Source organism: Crotalus tigris, unplaced genomic scaffold (assembly GCF_016545835.1).
Source record: "Crotalus tigris isolate CLP2741 ecotype Arizona unplaced genomic scaffold, ASM1654583v1 scf7180000018371.15429387391:27106975, whole genome shotgun sequence".
In the NCBI taxonomy this organism is placed as follows: Eukaryota; Metazoa; Chordata; class Lepidosauria; order Squamata; family Viperidae; genus Crotalus; species Crotalus tigris.
The window spans coordinates 13595527-13618105 of record NW_024096970.1 but is presented as its reverse complement, the minus strand read 5'-3'; the positions used below and the strand labels follow the sequence as shown (position 1 = coordinate 13618105).

General features: G+C 37.4%; 1 protein-coding gene across 2 annotated transcripts in view; it reads left to right on the top strand.

Moving 5' to 3' along the window:
• The window catches only part of RNF17 (ring finger protein 17), a 52538-nt gene extending 33251 nt beyond the window's left edge, over nt 1-19287 (top strand). For both annotated transcript variants that reach the window (XM_039351508.1, XM_039351509.1), the window contains exons 25-35: nt 4305-4468; nt 5330-5449; nt 7453-7533; nt 8923-9051; nt 11024-11080; nt 11494-11610; nt 13490-13622; nt 15257-15392; nt 17709-17898; nt 18442-18540; nt 19145-19287. In XM_039351508.1, coding sequence (XP_039207442.1) covers nt 4305-4468; nt 5330-5449; nt 7453-7533; nt 8923-9051; nt 11024-11080; nt 11494-11610; nt 13490-13622; nt 15257-15392; nt 17709-17898; nt 18442-18537 — 1223 coding nt within the window. In that variant the 3' untranslated portion in view covers nt 18538-18540; nt 19145-19287. The remainder of the gene's footprint in view (nt 1-4304; nt 4469-5329; nt 5450-7452; nt 7534-8922; nt 9052-11023; nt 11081-11493; nt 11611-13489; nt 13623-15256; nt 15393-17708; nt 17899-18441; nt 18541-19144) is intronic.
• The last annotated feature ends 3292 nt before the right edge of the window (nt 19288-22579 follow it).

Here is a 22579-nt window from a genome sequence, read left to right as displayed (position 1 = left end):
GCAAGAGTGGGGATGGAGTTTACCATTGCAGCCAGGCCTCCCATGGATTGTCACTTGCCTCGCCAGCCACTTCTGTGGCCAAAGGAGCAGCTTCATTCTTCAGCTGAGAATGAAGCTCGGGCCTGCATTTCGCCATCAGAGACCTTTGCAGAAGGCCTGTGCAGCTGAGAACCGAGCTATGGTGCCTATAAGACTTGGTGCCTCTTTTGGAGGCCAAAAAAAAAAAAAAAAAGATGGTCTTATTTTTGGAGAAACACGGTACATATAGCTGTATTTAAAAAAAGTGTTTGGAGAGATTCTCATACCAAACGTGTAAAGAATACCAAACATGACTGACTTCTTAGACTATTGTGAGAAGGACTGATTTGCACACACATATAGCCTCTATGTTTCATTTATTTGATCATAAAAATACTATTTATTCATGTTTCTCTGTACATACTAGCCGAGTTTCTATTGAATTCAACACATCCTGAATTCACTGATATTTCTTAAAGTGTTCTATATAATATAGAGATATAGATAATAATATAATTAATAGTTTATACCAGTGGTTTTTAACCTGGGCGATTTCATTTTTCAGGGGGGGCGATGGAACAAAAAGGGGCGACGCGGAGGCGAAGGAACGAAAAGGGGGCAATATGAGGGCAATGGAGCGAGAAGTTTTGGGGAGACTTTTGAGACTTTTTCGTACAGTGAATCACTGCATATCTGTCGTACAAAAATATCAGATCACTCGCTATTAGTGGATTGAATTGTGTTTTCAAATGTTCCTCCAGTTAGCTTCAGTACAGAATGCCGTACATATGTGAATATGCATTGCTTATCTTCATGCGCGTTGCGCAGCAGCCTCTACCCTTTTTATATTTCTTTTTGCATCTTAAATTTCACTTGTAATTCAATCATTAAATGTTACTGTTTTTCTTTTTGGGCATTTCACTTTCTTGCAATTGAATTTTGTTTTCAGTGGTCATTACATTAAAGTGTCTTGAATAAATAAGATAATAATGAAATACATGTATCACAAAGTTTGGGAATAAAGTGACGGGTGGCACCAAAAATTTTCAAATAGTTGAGATATGGGAAAAAGACTGGAAATAAATTATTTGTATTGATATGTCCTGATGACAATTTTAAAGAAAACAGAAAAAGTGTTTGCATAAATTGAAGAATTATTTCCTATGTTGTGATTGAGAAGTTATGTTGGGGGAGGGGGCGATGACAACTTCCTCATTGGCTCAAGGGGGCAATTCTTTCAAAAAGGTTAAGACTCACTGGTATATATTATACTAATACTAGTTAATATATAATATAATACAGTGGTTGCGAACCTATGGCACACGTGCCAGAGGTGGAACTCAGAGCCCTCTCTGTGGGCACGCACGCCGTCACCCCAGTCCCGCCTTCCCCTGTGGCCCCCTCCTCACCAGCAGCCCCCTGGAGGAGAGTTGCCCTTGGGCACAGCCCGCACAGAGCAGCGCAGCCAAGGACATAGCCAGGCAGCAGGGACAACTCCGCTCTTGCGCCCCATAGCGTGCAGATGATGCTGCAGGGTGTGGGCAGAGGGGTGGCTGTCATGGCGCTGCAAGACTGCCTGAGCGATCGGCAGGCCATGGCAGTACATGGCCCTGTGGGTGGGCGGGGCAGAGGGAGGGTGGGGGCACAGCAGGCAGGGCAGGAGGCAGAGTGGGGGTGAGGGCAATTTTGGGGCACTCGGTCTCTAAAAGATTCGCCATCACTGATATAAAATAACATAACATAACAATATAATATAACAACCAACTTGAGTACAATCAAAACATTTGGAATGTCCTTTGAACACCATCAACAAAGGCAAAAATCACCTTTAATCAGTTGCAAAAAACATGTCTATTTGGAACAGCTTACATCCTACAACAATATTTCTAACACCATCGAACAACTTTGCCTATCCCAGATCTTTGGGAAGAACTCTATAGGTAGATAAAAATACCAAATGTAGTTTAAGTATCTGGCTGACTGTGCTCCCAGCTATAATATATTCAATTTACATACTGCCCAATTCCCAGCAACTCTAGATCTTTATTTCCTTGTTTTTAACAAACAAGAATAAAAATGACAGAAATGACAAAACTGGACAGGAACAACAAAAAAAAAAAAACGCACTACAATCTAAAGGGTTGCCCTTTCCAAAGACTTGGGCTAAATTACAAATGTTTGTTACCTGAAATGCACATGTTGCTTTACCGTCTACCTCATTGTTTGTTTGTTTAATTTCTATAATCATTGATCTCAATCAGTGTCAGGCATTGAAACATATGTGTCATAGTAGCAATAAATTGGTTGTGGAAAGAGATATTATGACTAGCAGCATCTGTATCTTTCTGCATTGCTGCTGTTCTTTCCCCAACATTTCTGGCACCAGAGACCAGTTTTGAAATAAAAATTATCTTGCATGGACCAGGGGGGGGGAGATGTTCAACCTAGATCCTTTGCTTGCTTGCTTGCTCATTTCTTGTATGGCCTGGTCCCTAACAAGCTATGGACCAGTACCAGTCTGTGGCCCGGGGATTGGGGAACCCCGCTATAGCACATGAATTCTGTGCTCTGTAGAGGATAGCACAGAGTCCTCTAGAAAATTAATTATTTTATACATGTATGTATATTGTATGTTTTAGCAGTAACATATATGCAGTTATATATGGAATTATTAAAAGTATTTGAGAAAAGAAACATTGCCGATGATGATCAGACTGGGAGATCAAAATTGGAAAATATACTACAGTGGCAAAATTTATGGTATATATCTATAATAGGAGTTGAGCAAAATTGAGACAGTACACATCAAGGCAAATTCAGACATTTGGAATATGGTTTCTGGAAAAAGTTATGAGACCATTAGAAATAATAGATCAGTGATGGCGAACCTTTTAGAGACAGAGTGCCCAAACTGCAACTCAAAACCCACTTACGCATCGTTGGGTGCCGGGTGGGTGTGCCCCATTGGGTGGGCGTGGCTGCGGTGGTAACAGCAGACTGGGTGAGACTAAAAAATTCAATCAATTCCAACTTTGCAAGATCTTTTTTTTTCCCCGCGAGAAGTTGAAATTGACTGATTGATTGAACCTTTTTTTTTTTTTTGTACACGGCGGCGGAGGCCTAAAGCGAAAAGGTTTTATAAAACCCAGCTGAAGGCCTAGGACTGGGGCGATGGCGCGTGTGCCCACAGAGAGGGCTCTGAGTGCCGCCTCTGGCACCCGTGCCATAGGTTCACCACCACTGTAATAGATGAAAACATTTTAAAAGAAGCTAGCAATAATCCTTAATATTTAAATTGCAGTCAGCTGCTAGGGACATGAAGGGAAGGGAAGAGATCAGTGTTTCAGTAGAAACTTTTTCCACAATGCTTTTTATTCATAGTGGGGGAGAGGTTGTATCCATTTATATTTTTCCCTTTGTATTGCATTTCTTTTTTAAAAAAATACTTTTTATTAAAGTTTTACAACGAACATAAAAACTAACACAAATTAATAAAAAACAGAAAAGAGAAAATAAAAAAGACAAAAGTACAGAAAGAAAGAAGAAACTTTCAATTTTCTTTGTAGCAAATATAAGTACAATTACAAAGATATAAAAACTAACACAAATTAATAAAAAAACAGAAAAGAGAGAAAAGAAAAAAGACAAAAGTGCAGAAAGAAAGAAGAAACTTCCAATTTCCTTTGCAGCAGATATAAATACAATTACAAGGTTTTCTCTTATTCTACAATTACAAAAGAAAGCTTACTCTTTTCTATTAATCTAGCTTTTTTTAATCATAGAAACCATGAATCATAAATGCATTTCTTCCATTTTACACAAAAAGTCTATAATGTATTTGCAGTCAGCCATAAATGTAGACATTGTTTTTTCTCTAAACAAAGAAGTTAATTTCAGCCATCTCTGAAAGTTTCACCATCTTTACCAACCATTCCTCTGTTGTGGGTATTACCATAATTATCCACTTTTTGAGCATAAAATAATCTCGCTGTAGTCACACTATATAAAAACAATTCCATGACATTTTTCTAGTTGCTTATCCATTTGTCTCTAAAGAAAAATCTCTGGTTTCAATTATATTTTACCTTTAAAAACTTCAAAATTTATGTATTTGTATCCAAATTTTTTAACTTTTTTACATACCCACCAAGCAAGATAAAATATCTCCTCATGTTGTTCCCATTTCAAGCATTTTATGCAAAGATCATATTGCATTATCTTAGCAAAAAAAATTAAATTGTTAAAAGAGATAATAAACTTAACACCATTTGCTTGGATTTTCCTAGAGCAAAAGTTAAAAGAGTTAATGTGTAAAATACAAGATAATGTCAAAGGTTTAGGCCTTCTGAAACCCTATAACTGGAAAAATGGAGAAGCTTGTGTTGTAAGAGCAGCAGATACAATGTGGTACCGAGGTGAAGTTAAAGATGTTGGCGCTGGCATTGTAAAGGTAATGTTGATGTTTTTAAGAACATTCTGGTTTTCACCACTGGTGGTTTTTTCTTGTGTTTTGTTAAAATGAAGGCAGTGTTGTCTATGGAGATTCTCAGTCATCTAGGTCATGGTTGTCCCAAGGATGCTTTTTCAAATGGCAACTGGACTTTCTTTGTTTTTCCTTGAATAAGTTACGCTTCTCATAAGACACCACCTATCTCCTGTTTACAACACAATCCTTTCAGCAGTTCCAATAAGGTTCCACACCTATTTGCTTTATTCAGGTGACCCTGAGGGCACAGTGACTTCAGTGATTCTCAGAAAGAATGCTAGTGACTAGATGACTGCAAGGAACATAAATCCTTCCATCCTCCTCCACTATTCAGTCAGAACTCACAACACTTCTTGGATGAGAAGTGAAATGTCTTCAGGGCGAAAAAAAAGTCCAGTTGCCTGGTGAAGGCAGTTTTATAAAAGTATACTCCTTTGTTATAAAAGTATATTCCTTTGAGCATACTTCCTACTACTTATGCTTGAAAATATGAGATTTCTGCTATTTTATGTGAAGGATATTCAACAACAGGTTAATTTCACAAGATGCATTCCTTTTTTTAGTGCCTTTTGCCTCCCATTTAGGACAAACATGATGCAGATAAATGCCAAACGATCTATCATTGCCCCTTATATTTTAGAAACTAGTTCAACTAAATATATCTTCTCTTAGCATTATGTATGAATCAGTGTGTCACATCTACTTCCTAAAACCATATGGGTTGGACAGCATTTTTGTGCATTTGTGCATGACACGTTTTTCAAAAAGAACTACATCATGAAGTGTACTGATGTAGTTTTTCTTGTGTATTGTTTCTTTTCATAGGTACTTTATATGGATTATGGATATACCGAGAAGATTCCTCCATGCCATCTATACCCCACTATTTTGTATGCTGAGATACCTCCATTTTCTATACCATGTCAGCTGTATAAAACTGTACCAGTGAGTTCGATGCTATGATTTGAACATAATGCATTTCTACAAGACAGTATATGAAAGTGTACAAATAATTTATCAGCATGATGCAGTGTAATTGCATCAGTATTGTAGTTCATGCTTATCATCAGCAGAATCGGGCATACATTCTTTTTTTCCTTTCCACTTTGAAACAAGTCTTAGGTACATATTCCACTTTGTAATGATAAAATAATTTTGGGAAGTCTAAGGTTTTCCAGGGCTCACTACTAGAAAGTGGTAGGCTTTAAATGCATAAAAGCTGAATATTAGATGAAAGTGTTCAATGCTAACAAGCCCTGGTGGTGTTAGAATGCAGTATTGTAAGTTAAACTCTGCTGATAGCCTGGAGTTTTATCCTGACTGGGTCAAGGTTGACTTGGCCTTTCATCCCTCCAAGGTCAGTAAAATGAGGACCCAGATTGTTGAGGGCAATATGCTGAATGTATAAACTGACCAGAAAATGCTATAAAGCACTACGGGGTTGTTGCTATTGCTAACTGTCTAGTGTGTCCCTGGCCCCCAGTTTATTTCTAGGGTGGTGCAAAATACTAGTTTTCGTTCTAGTTCCAGCACAAATCGCCTACCTGCTCCATAAGCTGATCTTGTTGCTTGTCTCATTATCTAGTAAAGCGGAGAAAATTAAATCTTCTAGACTGTCATCTAGGCAGAGTGAAAGCAGCATACTTGTACATATTCCCCTTCTGTATTAAGTGTTATTTAAATTCTATTAAATGACCAGAACACTTTAGTAAGATTGTAAAGACTTACCTCCAGGCTTGATTTGCCTGAATGCCCTGTATTCCAATGAATGAAAAATGAAATGTGCTGAAAGGCAGTTCTTCATGTTCCTACAACATACAGTAGACAAAAATAAGGGAAGGGTGTGATTTTACTATAAGGAAAAGGGAGACTTGGGTACTGCAGGCCACTTTAGCTGACTGTGTTCAGCAGGTCAGCGGTTCAAATCTCACCTGCTCAAGGTTGACTCAGCCTTCCATCCTTCCGGGGTAGGTAAAATGAGGACCCAGATTGTTGGGGGCAATGTAAATATATATATATATACATTGCTTACTGGTGTACACCGCTTAGAGAGTGCTTGCACTTAAAGTGGTATATAAGTCTCATAAATAAATAAATAAATTCGGTGGAGAAAAATGGGTTTTGATCTGGGAGAAGCAGCATGGAGATTAGGGCTCAAGTAGAGATAACAGGAGAAACAAGGAAAATGTGGATTTGATGAGTTGTGCAATGTGGAATGTGGAATGAAAAATAATGATGTGAATTAAAAGATATTACTGAAGAAAAAAGTTTGTATTTAGAAGGTCAGGTTCTACTCCTTCCTCTTGTTCAGATTCTTGATAAGCTATTGCCATGTAGCCTCAAAAGTTTTCCTTTTCTATGAAATGTAAGTAGTTGTACCCTATAGGAACCAATTTGTGATAGCATCTAAGACAATGCTTTGAAATTCCAACTGGTTTCAAAGATTGTTTTCCAATATTTGCCTTTTTGAGGCATTCTAACTCCAACTGAAACACCTCATCAGGATAACAGCAACCCTCCATTGCCTTTTTCACATCTTAGAGAATATGCCAAATGTTAATTTTGATTTTAATTGTTACATAAGGCTTCCATCAACAGAAGCCTTAAGTAACAATTGGAATTAAAAATATTTCATGGAACCATTTTGGCCAACCCAGGAGCTCATGTCATTCTTAACAGTTCTTCTTTAGGAGAAAAAATTAGATAGATCACAACAGGTAAGGCTGTTCAATTGAGCATGGATGATCTTTGGTCTAAAACATCTTAGTATATGATGAAAAAAATGCAGTTGTGCTTACCCTCTGGTTTTGGGTGAACTTGAACTTGATCATTTTCTGCTTCTTGACAATTCTTTTTCCAGATTAGCTAGTCTTGTGAATGGAGGTTTTGGACCAATGGCCTTTCATAGTTGATAATCGATTGGTGTATTTTTCCTCATGATTATTTAGGTTGGCAACATTTGGCAGCAGGATGCCATTGAATTGCTTAAAGAGCTACTTACAAAAAGATCAGTTAAAGTACGCATAATGGTATGTCTAAATACTGTATCTTTTATTATTTCAATCATTGTGCTACCCTTACCAAAGGCTTATGGGGGGGAGCTAAATGTAAAAACAAAAACAACCCCCTTAATCAGATAAATAGATTTAACCAATAAAATAAACTAAGTACAATACCAGTATTATACAGAAAGAAAATTCACAAAAAAACATGCAGCCATCAAATAATGTCTGTAATAAGGCCTACCTTCTCCATGATCTAATAATGAATAATAGGGGTAACCTGAAATGCATTACTGAAATCTGATTGGGTATGGCGGAGGAGATCCCCCTTTCAAAAATGGGCTTCCTAGACTTCAGGTGTGATACCACCTGAAACACTGAGTGCGGAGTGTAGCCATTGCTGTCCAGAGGTTTGCCATGGAGTTCTCTATAGGAAGGAGCAATTTGTTCAATCTGCTCCAAATGGACCCAGCAGGAAGACTAGGATTCAACACAACGATAGCACGACTGAGTGGCTATAAGTGTTAAGGTCCCCTAGATCTGGAGATCTTACGTCATTAATTCTGGAGAGGATTGCATTCTCATAGATTGGTAGGAAGTTGGTAGGTAATCTAGGGGTCCTCCAAATAAAAGTTCAAGTCTTCAATCACTACAAAGCTTGATAATTTTAATAGATTATCTAAAACCTGAAGGAAGCAGCAGATGAAATTTTTATAGGGAGCCAAAGAATGGAACGTAGCAGTAAAAAATGCCTGCTTCCAAGGTGTTGTAAGATGTCATTTTCACAGAATGGAGGGAATTGACCTTATGTAATTGGATTGGAGGGGCAAATATATTCACTTAAGTCAGAAGAAAAAAAGTAAAAAGAGAATGTAGCTTCTCATTCTTCTTTCTTGATAAGTTCCACATGATCTAGTACAGAACCACATGGGACCTTAAAAATGACAACTATTGTAAAGAGCCTTGAGGCAATAGAGATGTCATTGGAGAACTCTCTTCCTCCACCAATGGAAGAACACTGCTCTTCACTCTGATTTTGTGGAGTAGTCTAGAAGTATTGAAAATCTCTGAGGGATTAAAGATGACCAGGAAGGTTGTGTTCCCCTGATCCCAGTTTCTCCAAAGGTTATCCACAAGTTCAACTAATGCAGTTTTTTGGATGCATCCTGGCCTGAAATCAGACTACCAAGAGTTAGTCCATTTTCCTCTATGCGCATGTAAATATAGAAAGTGTTTCTTTAACAACTATAATTTGTTTTGGAGTTGTTGATACACTTTGTCATGAGTGAACATTATAGCAAGTATCTCAAATTACTACAGACTTTCGGCCGTAAGAAGGGATTGCCCATGCCTGTTTTTAGAGCTGTTTTAGTAGCAAATGGGATGGTAGTAATGAGTTTGTTAATCTTTCAACAGGAGCAGTCAGATCTTCCTTGGGGGAAAGTGTCTGTCAAGCTCTGGTTTTCGGGGATGTCACTATCTTATTTCATGGCATTCCATAAACATTGTATTACCAAAGATGATGATGATTCTATACCAACATGGGTAATTTTTTTTTCTTTTCACGCACAGTTTAACTCAAATATTTCATGCTGAAACAAGTAACTTGTCCAGGTATAGTGCTATTAAGCATAGTGCTGATTGGTGGTGATGTAGTCTTTGGGTATAAGTTGAGTCAGTACTGAAAATCTTCTTTTAGAATAAAAAAACTTGTTATCAATAGTAAAAGCAATGTTTATTGGTGAGATATGAAAAACACAGTATAGTAAGAGTTACCTCATTATTTTCTCTTATATCACCAGTTCTAAACAGCATTCCTAGATGTAATCTGGAGTTCAAACTGCAGAACTAGTGTACAGCCTTTTTTTCCCTGCAGTATAGCATTGATCCTTTCTTAACAAGGACTTTGGAGTTTCTAGACCAGTGGTTCTCAACCTTTGTGCAGCGGCGCCCCCTGAGGGGGAAAAATGGCGGATCGCGTTGTTTGGCGACCCCCGTAAAATGGTCGTTCGACCCCAAATGGGGTCACGACCCATAGGTTGAGAACCGCTGTTCTAGACAAATTCTTCACAAAGAATTTGGAGACAAAAAGATAAAAATGTTTGCTATTGTCATTTTTGTTCTGGGACTGAGTTGCAAATTTAGGAACAATCCATAAGACAGACCTTACTATTTTCAAGAATCTTATTATACTGTTTCATTGAATCCGTGATTGTTCCTCATCAAATTCAATGTAATTCCTCCTTTGTGGTGTTCCTATGCACTCTCTCAAGTACATGAACTTCTTCACTTGGGAGCTGTTAAATTTATGCTGTGCAACCAGTGTGATTTTGCATTTAGCAGTGTGTAGCCTTAGATTGCAGGTTGTGCATTTCTAGTTTAAATCTTACTTGTCGATGAATATCTTAAAATGAAAATATTTCCATTTAAATCCCTTTCCAAATTATTCTTATGGTATTTGCAAAATTGCCACCCAAATATAAATATATTTATTGAAAGCAAGAAGCACAATATTAAAAAACATGCTGAATTCTTGAATATGGCTTCTGTGTATTACTAGCTGAGTTGCCACAATCCCCATAATATCTGGGGTTTTTTTTAATCACGTTGATGCAGTGTATCTGGAAATTGGGTGTATATACATTTTATTTTTCAGTTAATAATTTATTTTTCCACCCTAACAATTTTCTAATTTATCTCAGGATAGTAGCTTATCACTTTGCCTGTGAAAGTATTTCCTCTTATCTATCTTATTACCAGAACAGTTGTCAAACTCCATCAAAATATAATTGCATCAGCCCCATAACGCCATGGTTTCTGAGGTAAATATAGATCATCTATATAGGGCCAGACATTAGTTTCAGCATTATCCTTGTACGTTTTTTGAATGTTAAGGTTAAGTATTCTCTTTGGAACCACAAACCCTGTGCTTAATGAGCTGGTTATGCTGTGACTAATTTCTCCTCTGTAAATTTGCTTTACAATCCTCTAAGCTCTGTGTTCTTACAGAGTAAGTTGCCCCTTTCTTTTGAAAATTCAGCATTCTGTGGCTGACTTCGATTTAATCTATTTGAATATTTGGCTGCTTCTTCAGATTTCATCCCTATTTTGCTAATAGTTTGGATTGTTTATACCATTTAGCTGCAAGGCATGCTGGTGACTGTGCAAATTCAAAGTTTAACCTTCTTTGAATTATGTGACATAAAGATAAAGTCATGGTACAATCTGATTCTCCTTTTGTTACCTGATGCCACCAATTTTGTAGAATCTTCACTATGATGGTCAAATGTTACAAATCTTCACTATGATGGTCAAATTTTACACAGAAGACCACAAAACTCTTTCATGTAAAGTTTCTTTGTTCGTAATTTTGATGGTTTCTGGCTATTTCATAATATAGGTAGTCCCATATTTTTCTGCTGAAAAATAATTTTGCTGCTTTGTGTACATTAAAGAGCTTTCTAACGTGAGTCCGTGAAATTAATACTGTATTAAGATTTGAATTTATATGTTGTAGGATATGCTAGAATCCAGTAATGAAACCTTGGAGGAAAATTGTGAAATCAGTTATGAGGTAAGATTTAACACTAAATCCATTTAAGGGTATGTAATACCTTAAACAAATTGTATTAGATGCCTACTGTTACCCTGCCTAGCTAATAGCATATTGTCCATTACAGTTTGTTTCCAGGCTGAGGATGGGTCATAGCTTTGTGCTTTGTAAAATGGAATAGCCTTGGAGATTGCCTTGGCTTTCTTCCTTTGTAGTGGTCCAGGAATGTTCATACATTCAATGGCAATAATCTACTAATTAACTAGATTCCAAAACTCCTATTTCCCGGTATTTAAAACAGTAGAGAAATTAGCTGCTCCCTAAATAAGTCGTGAATGTGTGTAGGGAATCTATACAAAATAGTCTCCAGGACAGGTTGTTGCATTCTCTAGGGTTGTTTTGCCAATTGTGTTCTAATAATTTGCTTATTTTAGGGATTACTGAAGATTAAATTAAAGACTCCTCTTTTACCACCATATATTTCCGCATCATTGCCTATCCTTGGAGAACACTTTCCAGTGAAAGTAACACACATTGTGTCACCGAATGAGGTATTTTAATTAAAAATGTTGGGGGGGAGGGAGGGGAGGGGAGGGAAGAAACTCAGTGGGGAAGCTGCCAGGAAATCAGAAGTTGCTTGCACTCACACTGCTTTTGCCTACCCATGATCATTCTGTTTCTCTGTTTAAGAAAATATCTGAAATGCAATCATCTCTTCAAGGGAAAATTATTCAAAGAGTTTTTCCTCGTCTACGTAATCCACTTAATGATGACATTTGAAATAATTTATGGGAAATGACCAATAACACAATAATAGACATTATCATAAAAACTATTAACATAAAAATTTAAAATTCAATATATGGACTCTTTTATATAAAACAATACACCAGGTAGGCAGGAGAAGGGTTTTTTTTTCCTTTGAGTTTCTATGGCAGTTCCACACAAAAGATGTATCTGATGGAATAAGAAGCAGTGTCTTCCCTACTCTTTTGGTACATTTCTTCTAATTTACAGAAGATACTCTCAGTTTATAGATCTTGCTTATCGAGTTCCATTTGGGACCTTTCAAAAGCATCTAGGAGTAAAGATAAGTCAAAGGACTTGATTATTTCATCTGAATATTCTAGCTCAGAGGTCTCCAAACTTTTGGGCACCAGGGACTGGTTCCATGGAGAAAGGTTTTTCCAAAGACTGGAGAGTGTCTAGTTTTGTGTGCTGCCTGCATCCCACGGATGGGGCTTTGCTTGTTTGTGCAGACCAGTTGCTGGCATGCTGCGGCCCAGTACCGGTCCATGCCCCAGGGGTTGGGAACCCCTGTTTCTAGCTGCTGTATTCTTCCACTCTAGAAAACTTTAGTCTGGAGGAAGAATGCTAGAGCATAAACAGGGAATGTAAAGCTCTTCAGCTCTAGAAGTGAAAAAGGTACTCCTGAGGAGACATAGATGTGCTCAGTGCACCTACTAGAGAACTTTAAAGAAATGTAAGCTGCTACCATCTCATTAGCTCAAATATATTTTAGCTCAAACATACATAGCAGCGATGCACCTGCAACCATTCCCCCTTTTTTTCACTTCAAGTCCTAATAGTTGAATATCACAAGGAGAAATGAAATGCGAGTGAGAGAAGCTTATTCTTTGCAAAGAATCCCGAGAGATTAAATTATTGTTGCTTAAATTCACTAGTGTAATATTTCTGTCTTCTCCCCCCCCTTTATTATTAAAAAATCAGTGTTTCACCCAACTCAGAGTGGCAGAGGAAAATAAGTATATGAATATTTACATATGGCAGCTACTGTGTTATTAACTTTCTGCTAATTCGGTGGCAGTTGGAGTGCAGCATAACATGTTTGTAGCTTTATACAAATTTAGGATGCAGTTAAGGAAAATGTTAACAGACACCTGTATGTTCCTCAGATGGTCTGGAAAATGAGCAGCCAGAGAAGCGGTATTAGAAAGAAACTGAACATATCTCCACCCCCAACAAATGAAAAAATAAACTGAATTCTAAAATAAAAGTAATGCAGTAATGGAAATTGTACTAACTTGATCTCTTCCCTGATAATAACTTGATAAGGAAAAAAATGAGAATTTTGTTCTTAATGAAGTTGGTTTCTAGGAACTTGATTCCTAAATAAATAATCCAAATCCTAAGTGTGAGTGATTTGGCTTTCAAAATAGAGCCTTCCAGAGAAGGAAGGCCATTCCCTTCCAAATTCCTTTTTCACCAGGATGTGAAAATAAACAATGTTGCTGTTGCACTAGGTTCTATTATTTACGTTTTGGCTGTTTGTCAAACTGCTCCCCATTGGTTAAAACCAGGAAGGTTATCTCTTGATAAAGTATTAGATCTAACTTTCTTTGCTTTTACATGAACAAATATATTTCTAATCTTACAGTCTTTTGATACAGATATTTTCCTGTACCCCAGGTCTATATTTCCATTGTTCACTCAAACAGTACCAGCCAACAGAGAGAGATGGATTCTGACACTCTAGAGAAAGCCTTGGCTCAGTGTAATCAGAACATAGAGACTCTTCCACATCCAACTGATTTTCAAAAAGGTATAGTACTTAGAAGCTAATAGCCTGCTTTAAATATTTTCAGTTGTATTCAAGGTGGCTCTCCCCTGTTTGCTTAGAAGCCTGAAAATCACGTGTCCCAGTTTGCATGAGCTCCTTTCCACATTTAAAAATAGAAGGAAAATCTTGCTGAATTGGGCCATAAAGCTCACTTTGTCCACATGGAGACATGCCAAATGGAGGCATTAGGGAAACTCACAACCTCCTCTGCTGTCACTTCCCAGCAAACCAGTACTTGAGGTTTGGTGCCTGGGATTCAGGAGTTAGTTAGCAGCCATCTAATACAAATAGCCAGTGATACCATAATTCTTCATGAAATTGTCCAGTTGCCTTTCAAAACCAGCCAAATTGATTGATATTACCACAAAGAGTACATTGCATCCAGGGTTAAGATGGCCTTTGGGAAGGTTGTTTGTGCGTGTCAGTTGTGCCCATTTCTGCACTTTTCTCATTTGTCACTTATGCTTTACTCCTTGTTTGGACTATGAGTAGGTCTCAATTTACAACTATTCAGTGACCATTTGAAGTTACAATGATGCTGAAAATACGGACTTAACAACCTGTGCTCAAAGTAAGGGCCATTGCTGTGGTCCTGCAGTCATGTGATTAAAATTCAAGTGCTTGGCAGCTTAGACTATAATGGCACGTCAGCTACCCCTACCTGCCTATCTCTTCCCCCCTTTTGGCTGCCTTGAACCCTGCCTTGTGGGGTGGCAAACACTTCCAGAACTGCATGGTTCTGGGGCTGCTTGCCATGCCCTGGGTAGACTCAGCCACCCCAGGAAGCACCTGCAAGCATTAGTTTGTCCAGTTGCCTTCTCTATCAACCCATCACCTTTTCCACCCAGCCACCATAGCCAAAGCAGAAGCACTTCACTACCTTTATCGTCTCCTTTTTGGACCTGCTATGCAACTCTTGGCATTCCAACATCTCAGACCTCCTACAAGTGTGACTCTCCAACAGCTCAGTGCTAAACTTCAGCAAGCTTCAGTAAGCATTCATTCACCCAGCTGTGTTCTCTCTCAGTTCTCTGCATCAATTTTTTGAGTATGTGTAGTAAACATTTGCTGGAGAAGTTGTGTCCAGAAAGTCTTCAATTTTCCTTATATTTATTTTGCTTTAAAATATTAGTAATTGGTAAGTTGCTAAATAAACAAACCTGGACCTCAGTTGAATACAGGTAGTCCTCGACTTACAACAGTTCTTTAGTGACCCAAGGTACAGCAGCACTGAAAGAAATTCTTTTTGACTGTTTTTCACTTATGACCATTGCAGCATGGTCACATGATCAAAATTCAGACGCTTGGCAAGTGGTTGATATTTATGATGGTTGCAGTGTCCTGTGATCAGCTTTTGCGACCTCCAGATAAGCAAAGTCAATGGGGAATCCAGATTCACTTAACAACTGTGGCAAGAAAAGTTGTAAAATGGAGACAAACTCACGTAAATGTGTCCACTTTGAAACAGAAATTTTAGGCTCAATTGTGGCCGTAACTTGAGGACCACCTGTAGTTTCGTGCTATCAAGTTACCTGTCCTTTCATCTTTCTCATGCTCTCCTTGGGATAACCGGTGCAAAGAGATTCCCCTAACTGAATGGCATGCTTTCCTTGTAGACATGCCCTGCCTTGCGGAATATAGTGATGGTTTGTGGTATCGAGCAAAACTCATTTCTATTCTTGAGTTCAATCCTGTTTCAGTTCTTGTGGAATTTGTTGACTATGGATCGACTAAAACATTGCCCACAAACAGGTAAACCAAAGATGTTCTTTTTTCAAATTGCTTTATCAGGATTAATAATTCAGTAACTAGAAATATTGTGCTACAATAAGTGTTACTGTTTTAGATTTAATTATCTAAGATGTTCATAAATTATCAGCTTGTTTTCAGAGGTGTTCACAATAGAAAAAGGGACTAGACAGGGATGCCCATTGTCACCATTACTGTTTGTTTTAACTTTGGAAATATTGCTGATTAAAATTCGAGAATCACAGCAAATAAAAGGAATAGAAGTTAATAAAAAAGAATACAAATTAAGGGCTTTTGCAGATGACTTGGTGGTTACCTTATCCCAACCTATTTATTCTGTAGTAGAGTTACTACAATTGATACATCAATATGGACGGGTTTCGGGTTTTAAAATTAATAATAATAAGACTAAAATATTGCCCAAAAATATGACTAATCTGGATAAGTTGACTTTGGTTAATTTGACAGATTTTGAGGTTGTCGATAAGGTAAAATATCTGGGGGTTACTTTATCTGTTTCTAATGTAAAATTGTATAAAAATAATTATGAAAGGCTGTGGGTCAAGACACAAAGAGATTTGAAAAATTGGGAGAAGTTGCAATTATCTCTTTTGGGAAGAATTGCGGTGATTAAAATGAATGTTTTGCCAAAGTTTCTTTTTTTATTTCAAATGATACCTATCTTAAAGAATGAGGTTAACTTAGATGAATGGCAGAAAAGGCATTAATAAATTCATTTGGGCAGGGAAAAAACCAAGAGTAAAACTTAAAATTATACAAGACATTCGTGAGAGAGGTGGGCTCAAGGTACCGAACTTGAAATTGTATTACGAGGCTGTGGTTTTAACATTAATAAGTGATTGGGTTAATTTAACAAATGTAGAAATACTCCTCTTGGAGGGTTGGGATTTACTTTTCGGATGGCATGCCTATTTAATTTTTAATAAAAAGGTGGATAGGGTTTTTAAATCTCATATTATAAGGATTTCTCTACTTCGGGTCTGGAGGAAATATTATAGAAGTGATTCCAAAATTCCATTATGGGCTATACCAGGGCATGTGATTGAGGGGATAAAGAGAGGAGTTAAGATGGATAGTGTTTCTTATGCACAATTACTTAGATGGGATGGTAAAAATTGGCAGTTAAAATCTTTGGAAGATTTAGCACAAGAAAATATTATATACTCATGGTTTCAGTATAGACAAATAGTGGATAGATGGATGATAGATCGTAATGTGGGTTTGCTCAGAGAAGATGAGAACTTTTTTAAACAAGTAAAAGATCAAAGACGAACTCACATTAAGAGAATTTATGGGGTGTTAGTAACATTGGATTCAGAAGCAGAATTAGTTAAAGAATGTATGATTAAATGGGCACAAAACTTTGGTGAACCAGTTCTATTAGATACTTGGGAAACTATTTGGGTGAGGAATGTCAAATTTACACAAGCCCAGAATTTAAGGGAGAATTTTTACAAAATGTTTTATAGATGGCACCTTGATCCACAAAAAATGTCTCGTATGTATCCTGACTTACAGCCTAAATGTTGGAGATGTGGATGTTTGGATGCTACTTATTATCATATCTGGTGGTCGTGTAAAAATATAAAAGCTTTTTGGATTAAGATATGGTGGAATATTCAAAGAATTTTTAGGAGGGTAAAATTTACCCCACAATTGTTTTTGTTAGGTATTGTTACTGATTTAAATTTAATTACAGCGGCAAGGTTGTTAGTAGGGCAATGTTGGAAGAAGGAATCTTTGCCTACTTTGCAAGAGTGGTTTGTTAAAGTCTCTTATTTGGCGGAAATGGCAAAGATTTCGGCTTTCTTGAAGGATCAATCGCAAGAGAAGTACTTTGTGGTGTGGAAAAGATGGATAGATTTCATACAATACAAGTTGGATATAAAAAATATTATTTAGTTTTTTAATAACATATTTAAAATTTAAAATATTTTATAGATTTTATTTTTTTCTATTTTATTTTTTTTATCTTCTTTTTTCTTTTTTCCTATTTTTTTTCCTCTTCTTTTTAAGTATTTTTTTGTACTTGTTTTTTTTATATATATATATTATTGTTAAGTATTTTATAATTTGTTTAATTAATGTATTTAGACTTATTTATGTTTTATATCTTTTTTAAGATTTTTAGAAGAAATTTTAATTAAGCCTATATTCAGCTCTGGGAAGGTCGGGGGAGGGAATGGGAGGGTTGGGGAGGTTTGGGGAAGGGTTATATTATCTTGTAAAATTTTAAAAAACTTTCAATAAAAAAAAAATTATCAGCTTGTATAGTTTGACTTGCTAACTGTGTTTCAGGTTGCGTCAGATTCCTCATAAGCTCATGCAATATCCTGTTCAAGCATTCAGAGTGTTACTGGCTGGATTTAAACCTGCTCTAAATGATTCTGCAACAGAGAGAATTCCGTACTGTTCAGAATGGAGCCTAGATGCCTTGTGGGCTGCAATGAACTGCTTTGAAGGCAAAAACCTCAGTGCTTCTTCAGTGGTAAGCTTTTTTTTTTTATCCTTCTCAATTTATCTCACTTTCATCTGGGAACTGTATATTCCTTCTATATTTAAATTTTTCCATTGAAGCTGCTTGGAAGAAATAAAATCAAGAAAGAAATTAAAAGCCAAAACCACAGTCAAATTCCTTGATGAGTTGGATTTGTACTCAAAGCAGAAAATGTTTCTTTTTCATCTTTGTGAAAGGTAGCATAAGGGTTTTGAATTTATAGCATGGTGGTCAAAATCCATTTTTTCTAATTGTTTACTGTTTGCTGTTTGTGCATTGTGGTGAAGCACAAAAGGGCTTGAACTGCCATTGCAATCTTCCAGGCTTGGTACCTACTATTGCTGTCAGTAGGGGAAAAAAATCATTTCCCCCAAATTCTTCAAGCAGACAAGTGCAAAAGCTTGTAGCTGCAGACAAGATTCAGATGGTGGGAAAAAATGGGATTTCTTGTCTATAGTGTACTTCTTACTGGAAATATTGATATTGCTTCTGAAACTATATTTATTGTCAATTTTGAAAAACCTTGCTTCCAAGACACATACACCAGAGCATATTATATTTTTATATGAAGAAGGACATCTCTTTCATATGAAGCTTGTGGAAATGGGATTTGCAGAACTGACACAATGATAGGTAAGCAACCAATATCGGTTATTATCTATGTCTTTACCAGCATTAAAAAAGATATACTGATCTTGCTGAAAATTTGCAAAAAATTAGAAAGTAAAAACTTTATGAATAGATCCTACTAATTTTGATCAGTGATTTTTTAAAAAAAAATACTGGAATTCTTGTAGAAAATGTTTTTAAACTGTGTAAGCCCTAATATTTCTAGGAATAAATAAAATAAAATTGCATAAAATTGCAACTTTCTTTTTTTTTAACTCGGTCATAAAATCAGCCACATACAGAGGTGGATTTAAACTGAAGGTGCTAAGAGCTGTATCTGAATTGTAGTCCACAAGGTGGAAAATAAAGGCACCGGAAAAGAAAACTGAATTAGAAAAAAAAATAAACAGAAAAGTTCAGTAAAAGGACCAATGCTTTTATAGCTTTTTGTGAATAATAACTGCATTATCCAAATGGTTCCCCCTTTTTTACAATCATCAATGCAATAAGATAAGGGACTCAATAGCAATACTATGTAGAAGTTGATTGCTTGAAAGTTTGTGGATATCTATTTTTACATTCCCAGGGAATAATTCACATGGGAATAATACTGTTTTTGTTTTTTCAGATGCAGACTACCTTGATTAGAAAAAAATTGAACTGGTTGTGTACTAAAACTATCTTAAGAGTTACAGTTTTTTGTAAATTCTGGGAAATACATAGAAGTGTTAAGTTTTTGTTAAGTTGTTCAAGTACTGATGGTTGTTTAAATAAAAATAGTTGGTGTTGCATCAAAATGTCTTTATAGTAGTTTATGTTTTATTTAATAAGTAGGGATAGGAAAAATATTTCAACGGCTTCGAGCATGGAACTTCCTGACCCAAGAGCAAAAACTGTTCCTTCAAATGCTGAGTAAGAATTCTGGGAATTAAAGTCTACAGATCTTAAAATTGCTAAGTTTGAAGACTACCAATGTCAATTGTCCAACCACAGAATGATTGTCAACCATCCCACTCAGTCATGTAGCAAAGAAAGATTCCTGGCCATTTGTTTTGCCAAGAGTATACTTTACTGACGCTTAAATAGTTATAGAAATAGCATAAGACGAATCTGAGGTTTTCCCATGCAAACAACACAAAGGAAAGTTAATGCAAATCAGCTCCTCTATACAGTATCATCTCTTAGAACAGATATGTCAAACACAAGGCCCAGGGGCCGGATGCGGCCCGCGAAGTGGTTTCATGTGGCCCATGAAGACATCCTGGAAACAGTGAGGGAACGGCCCCCGCTGCCTTGGCCCTGGCCCAGGCCAGCTGGGAGCCAATGTACAATTTTGTGGTGGCTATCTTGGCACTTGCCCCAGTGGACCATGACTTGGCACTTGCCCCAGTCCCAACCTTCTGTCAGAGACCCTCAGATCTGTCCCACTCCTGCCCAAGCCCCCACAGGCACCCTTGACATGATGTAGAACTGGCCACGCCCACCCAGTAGGCCACACCCACTCCATCCACGCCCACCCAGTAGGCTGCACCCACTCTGGCCACACTCACCCGGCCCCCCAAGGGCAACCGCAATGCTGATGCGGCCCTCAGTGAAATTGAGTTTGACACCCCTGTCTTAGAAGCTGTTACAGACTACCAAAAACAATTGGCAATATATTATCTGCAAATAATTTGGTACCCATGTCCCTATAATAAAGCTTCCAAAATTTTGGCCAGTTTTAAAAATAAATTCTTTCAACTGTTCCAGGTAGTTGAGCCTGCTTTTCTAGGCTTAAGATTGATTATTTTCATTCTAATTAGAATACTTGCTTCTTTATTTTAAAAAATGTATTGGAATGATATGATCTAATAACATAGTTTGGAATTTAAAATTCTTTACACTTGGTTGCAGTTTTTTTCTTCCAGTGATTCACACCAGTATTTTACTGATTAATACAAGCCGAAAATTTGCAGATTGTGCTTATTTGAGTAACTTTCCTAATAGAAATGTGGAGATGTTAATTTCACCAAAACATTTGACAGTGTTGCCCATTACATTATGATTAGCAGGTTAATTATTTATTGGCTAGATGGCATGTCTATTAGGGAATTGGCTTGAAACTAATCTCAAAGAAAGATCATAAAGCTTCCTTAACAAATTACAGTGAAATCATAAATGGAATGCCACAAATTTGGTTCAAGACCTGTACTCCAAAAATTTTACGTGGAATGAATGCTTATCAGATTCATAGGTTATACAAAATTGGGTGAGTAGCTAATACAAGAGAAATGGTTTGAAAATAAAAGTGAAATTTAATAGTCAAATGAGTTATTTAGAAAAAAATCAAATCACTGGTACACAATTGGCTATACAAAGACAAGTGTAAATCTGCATTTGTAATTCATATTATTTTAGATAATAATAATATAATAATAATAATAATAATAATAATAATAATAATAATAATAATAAAGTTGGAAGGGTCCTTGGAGGTCATCTAGTCCAACCCCCTGCTCAGGCAGGAAACCCTACACCAGTGGTTCTCAACCTGTGGGTCAGGACCCCAGTTGGGGTCGAATGACCATTTCACGGGTGGTCACCAAACCATGCTGTCCGCCATTTTTTTCCCTTTTCCCTAGCTGTCCTACTCCCTCTTATTGGTGGCCACACCCACTTGGGGGTCACCACAACATGGGGAACTGTATTATGGGGTCACGGCATTAGAAATGTTGAGAATCACTGCCAACACCATTTTGGACAGATGGCTGTCCAGTCTCTTCTTAAAAACTTCCAGTGTTGGAGCATTCACCGCTTCTGGAGGCAGGTTGTTCCATTGGTTAATTGTTCTAACTGTCAGGAAGTTTCTCCTTAGTTCTAGGTTGCTTCTCTCCTTGATTAGTTTCCACCCATTGCTTCTTGTCCTGCCTTCAGGCACTTTGGAAATAGCTTGACTCCCTCTTCTTTGTGGTAGCCCCTGAGATATTGGAACACTGCTATCATGTCCCCCCTCGTCCTTCTTTGTTAAACTAGACATACCCAATTCCAGCAACCGTTCCTTATATGTTTTAGCCTCTAGTCCCCTAATCATCTTTGTTGCTCTTCTCTGTACTCTTTCTAGAGTCTCAACATCTTTTTTACATTGTGGTGACCAAAACTGGATGCAGTATTCCAAATGTGGCCTTACCAAGGCATTGTAAAGTGGTATTAATACTTCACGTGATCTTGATTCTATCCCTGTTAATGCAGCCTAGCACTGTGTTGGCTTTTTTGGCAGCTGCAGCACACTGCTGGCTCATATTTAAATGATTGTCCACTAGGACTCCGAGATCCCTCACACAGCTACTACTATTGAGCAAGGTACCCCCTATACTATACCTGTACATTTGGTTTTTCTTGCCTAAATGTAGAACCTTACTTTGTTCACCATTGAATTTCATTTTGTTAGATAGCGCCCAGTATCCTAAGCCTGTCTACTGGAGTATTCACTATTCCTGCCAGCTTGGTGTCATCTGCAAATTTGATGAGTTCCCCATCTATCCCCTCGTCCAGATCGTTGATGAAGATGTTGAAGAGCACTGGGCCCAGAACAGAGCCCTGGGGCACCCCACTACACACTTCCCTCCATGTAGATGCGGTTCCATTGAGGATCACACGCTGAGTACAGCCGGTCAGCCAGCTACGGATCCATCTGGTGGTGATGCTGTCTAACCCGCATTTTTCTATCTTGTCAAGTAGTAGGTTGTGGTCTACTTTGTCAAATGCCTTACTGAAGTCTAAGTAAATTATATCCACAGCATTCCTCTGGTCCACTAATTTTGTCACTTGATCAAAGAATGCAATAAGATTTGACTGGCATGATCTGTTTTTGACAAACCCGTGTTGGCTTTTAGTAATGACTTTGTTTGCCTGTAGGTATTCGCTGATTCGTTGTTTGATTATCTTTTTCCAGAATCTTCCCAGGTATTGAGGTCAGGCTGATAGGTCTGTAATTTCCTGGGTCCTTTTTTTTTCCTTTTTTGAAGATGGGAACTACATCAGTTCTTTTCCAGTCCTCTGGTAGTTCCCCAGTGCTCCAGGATCT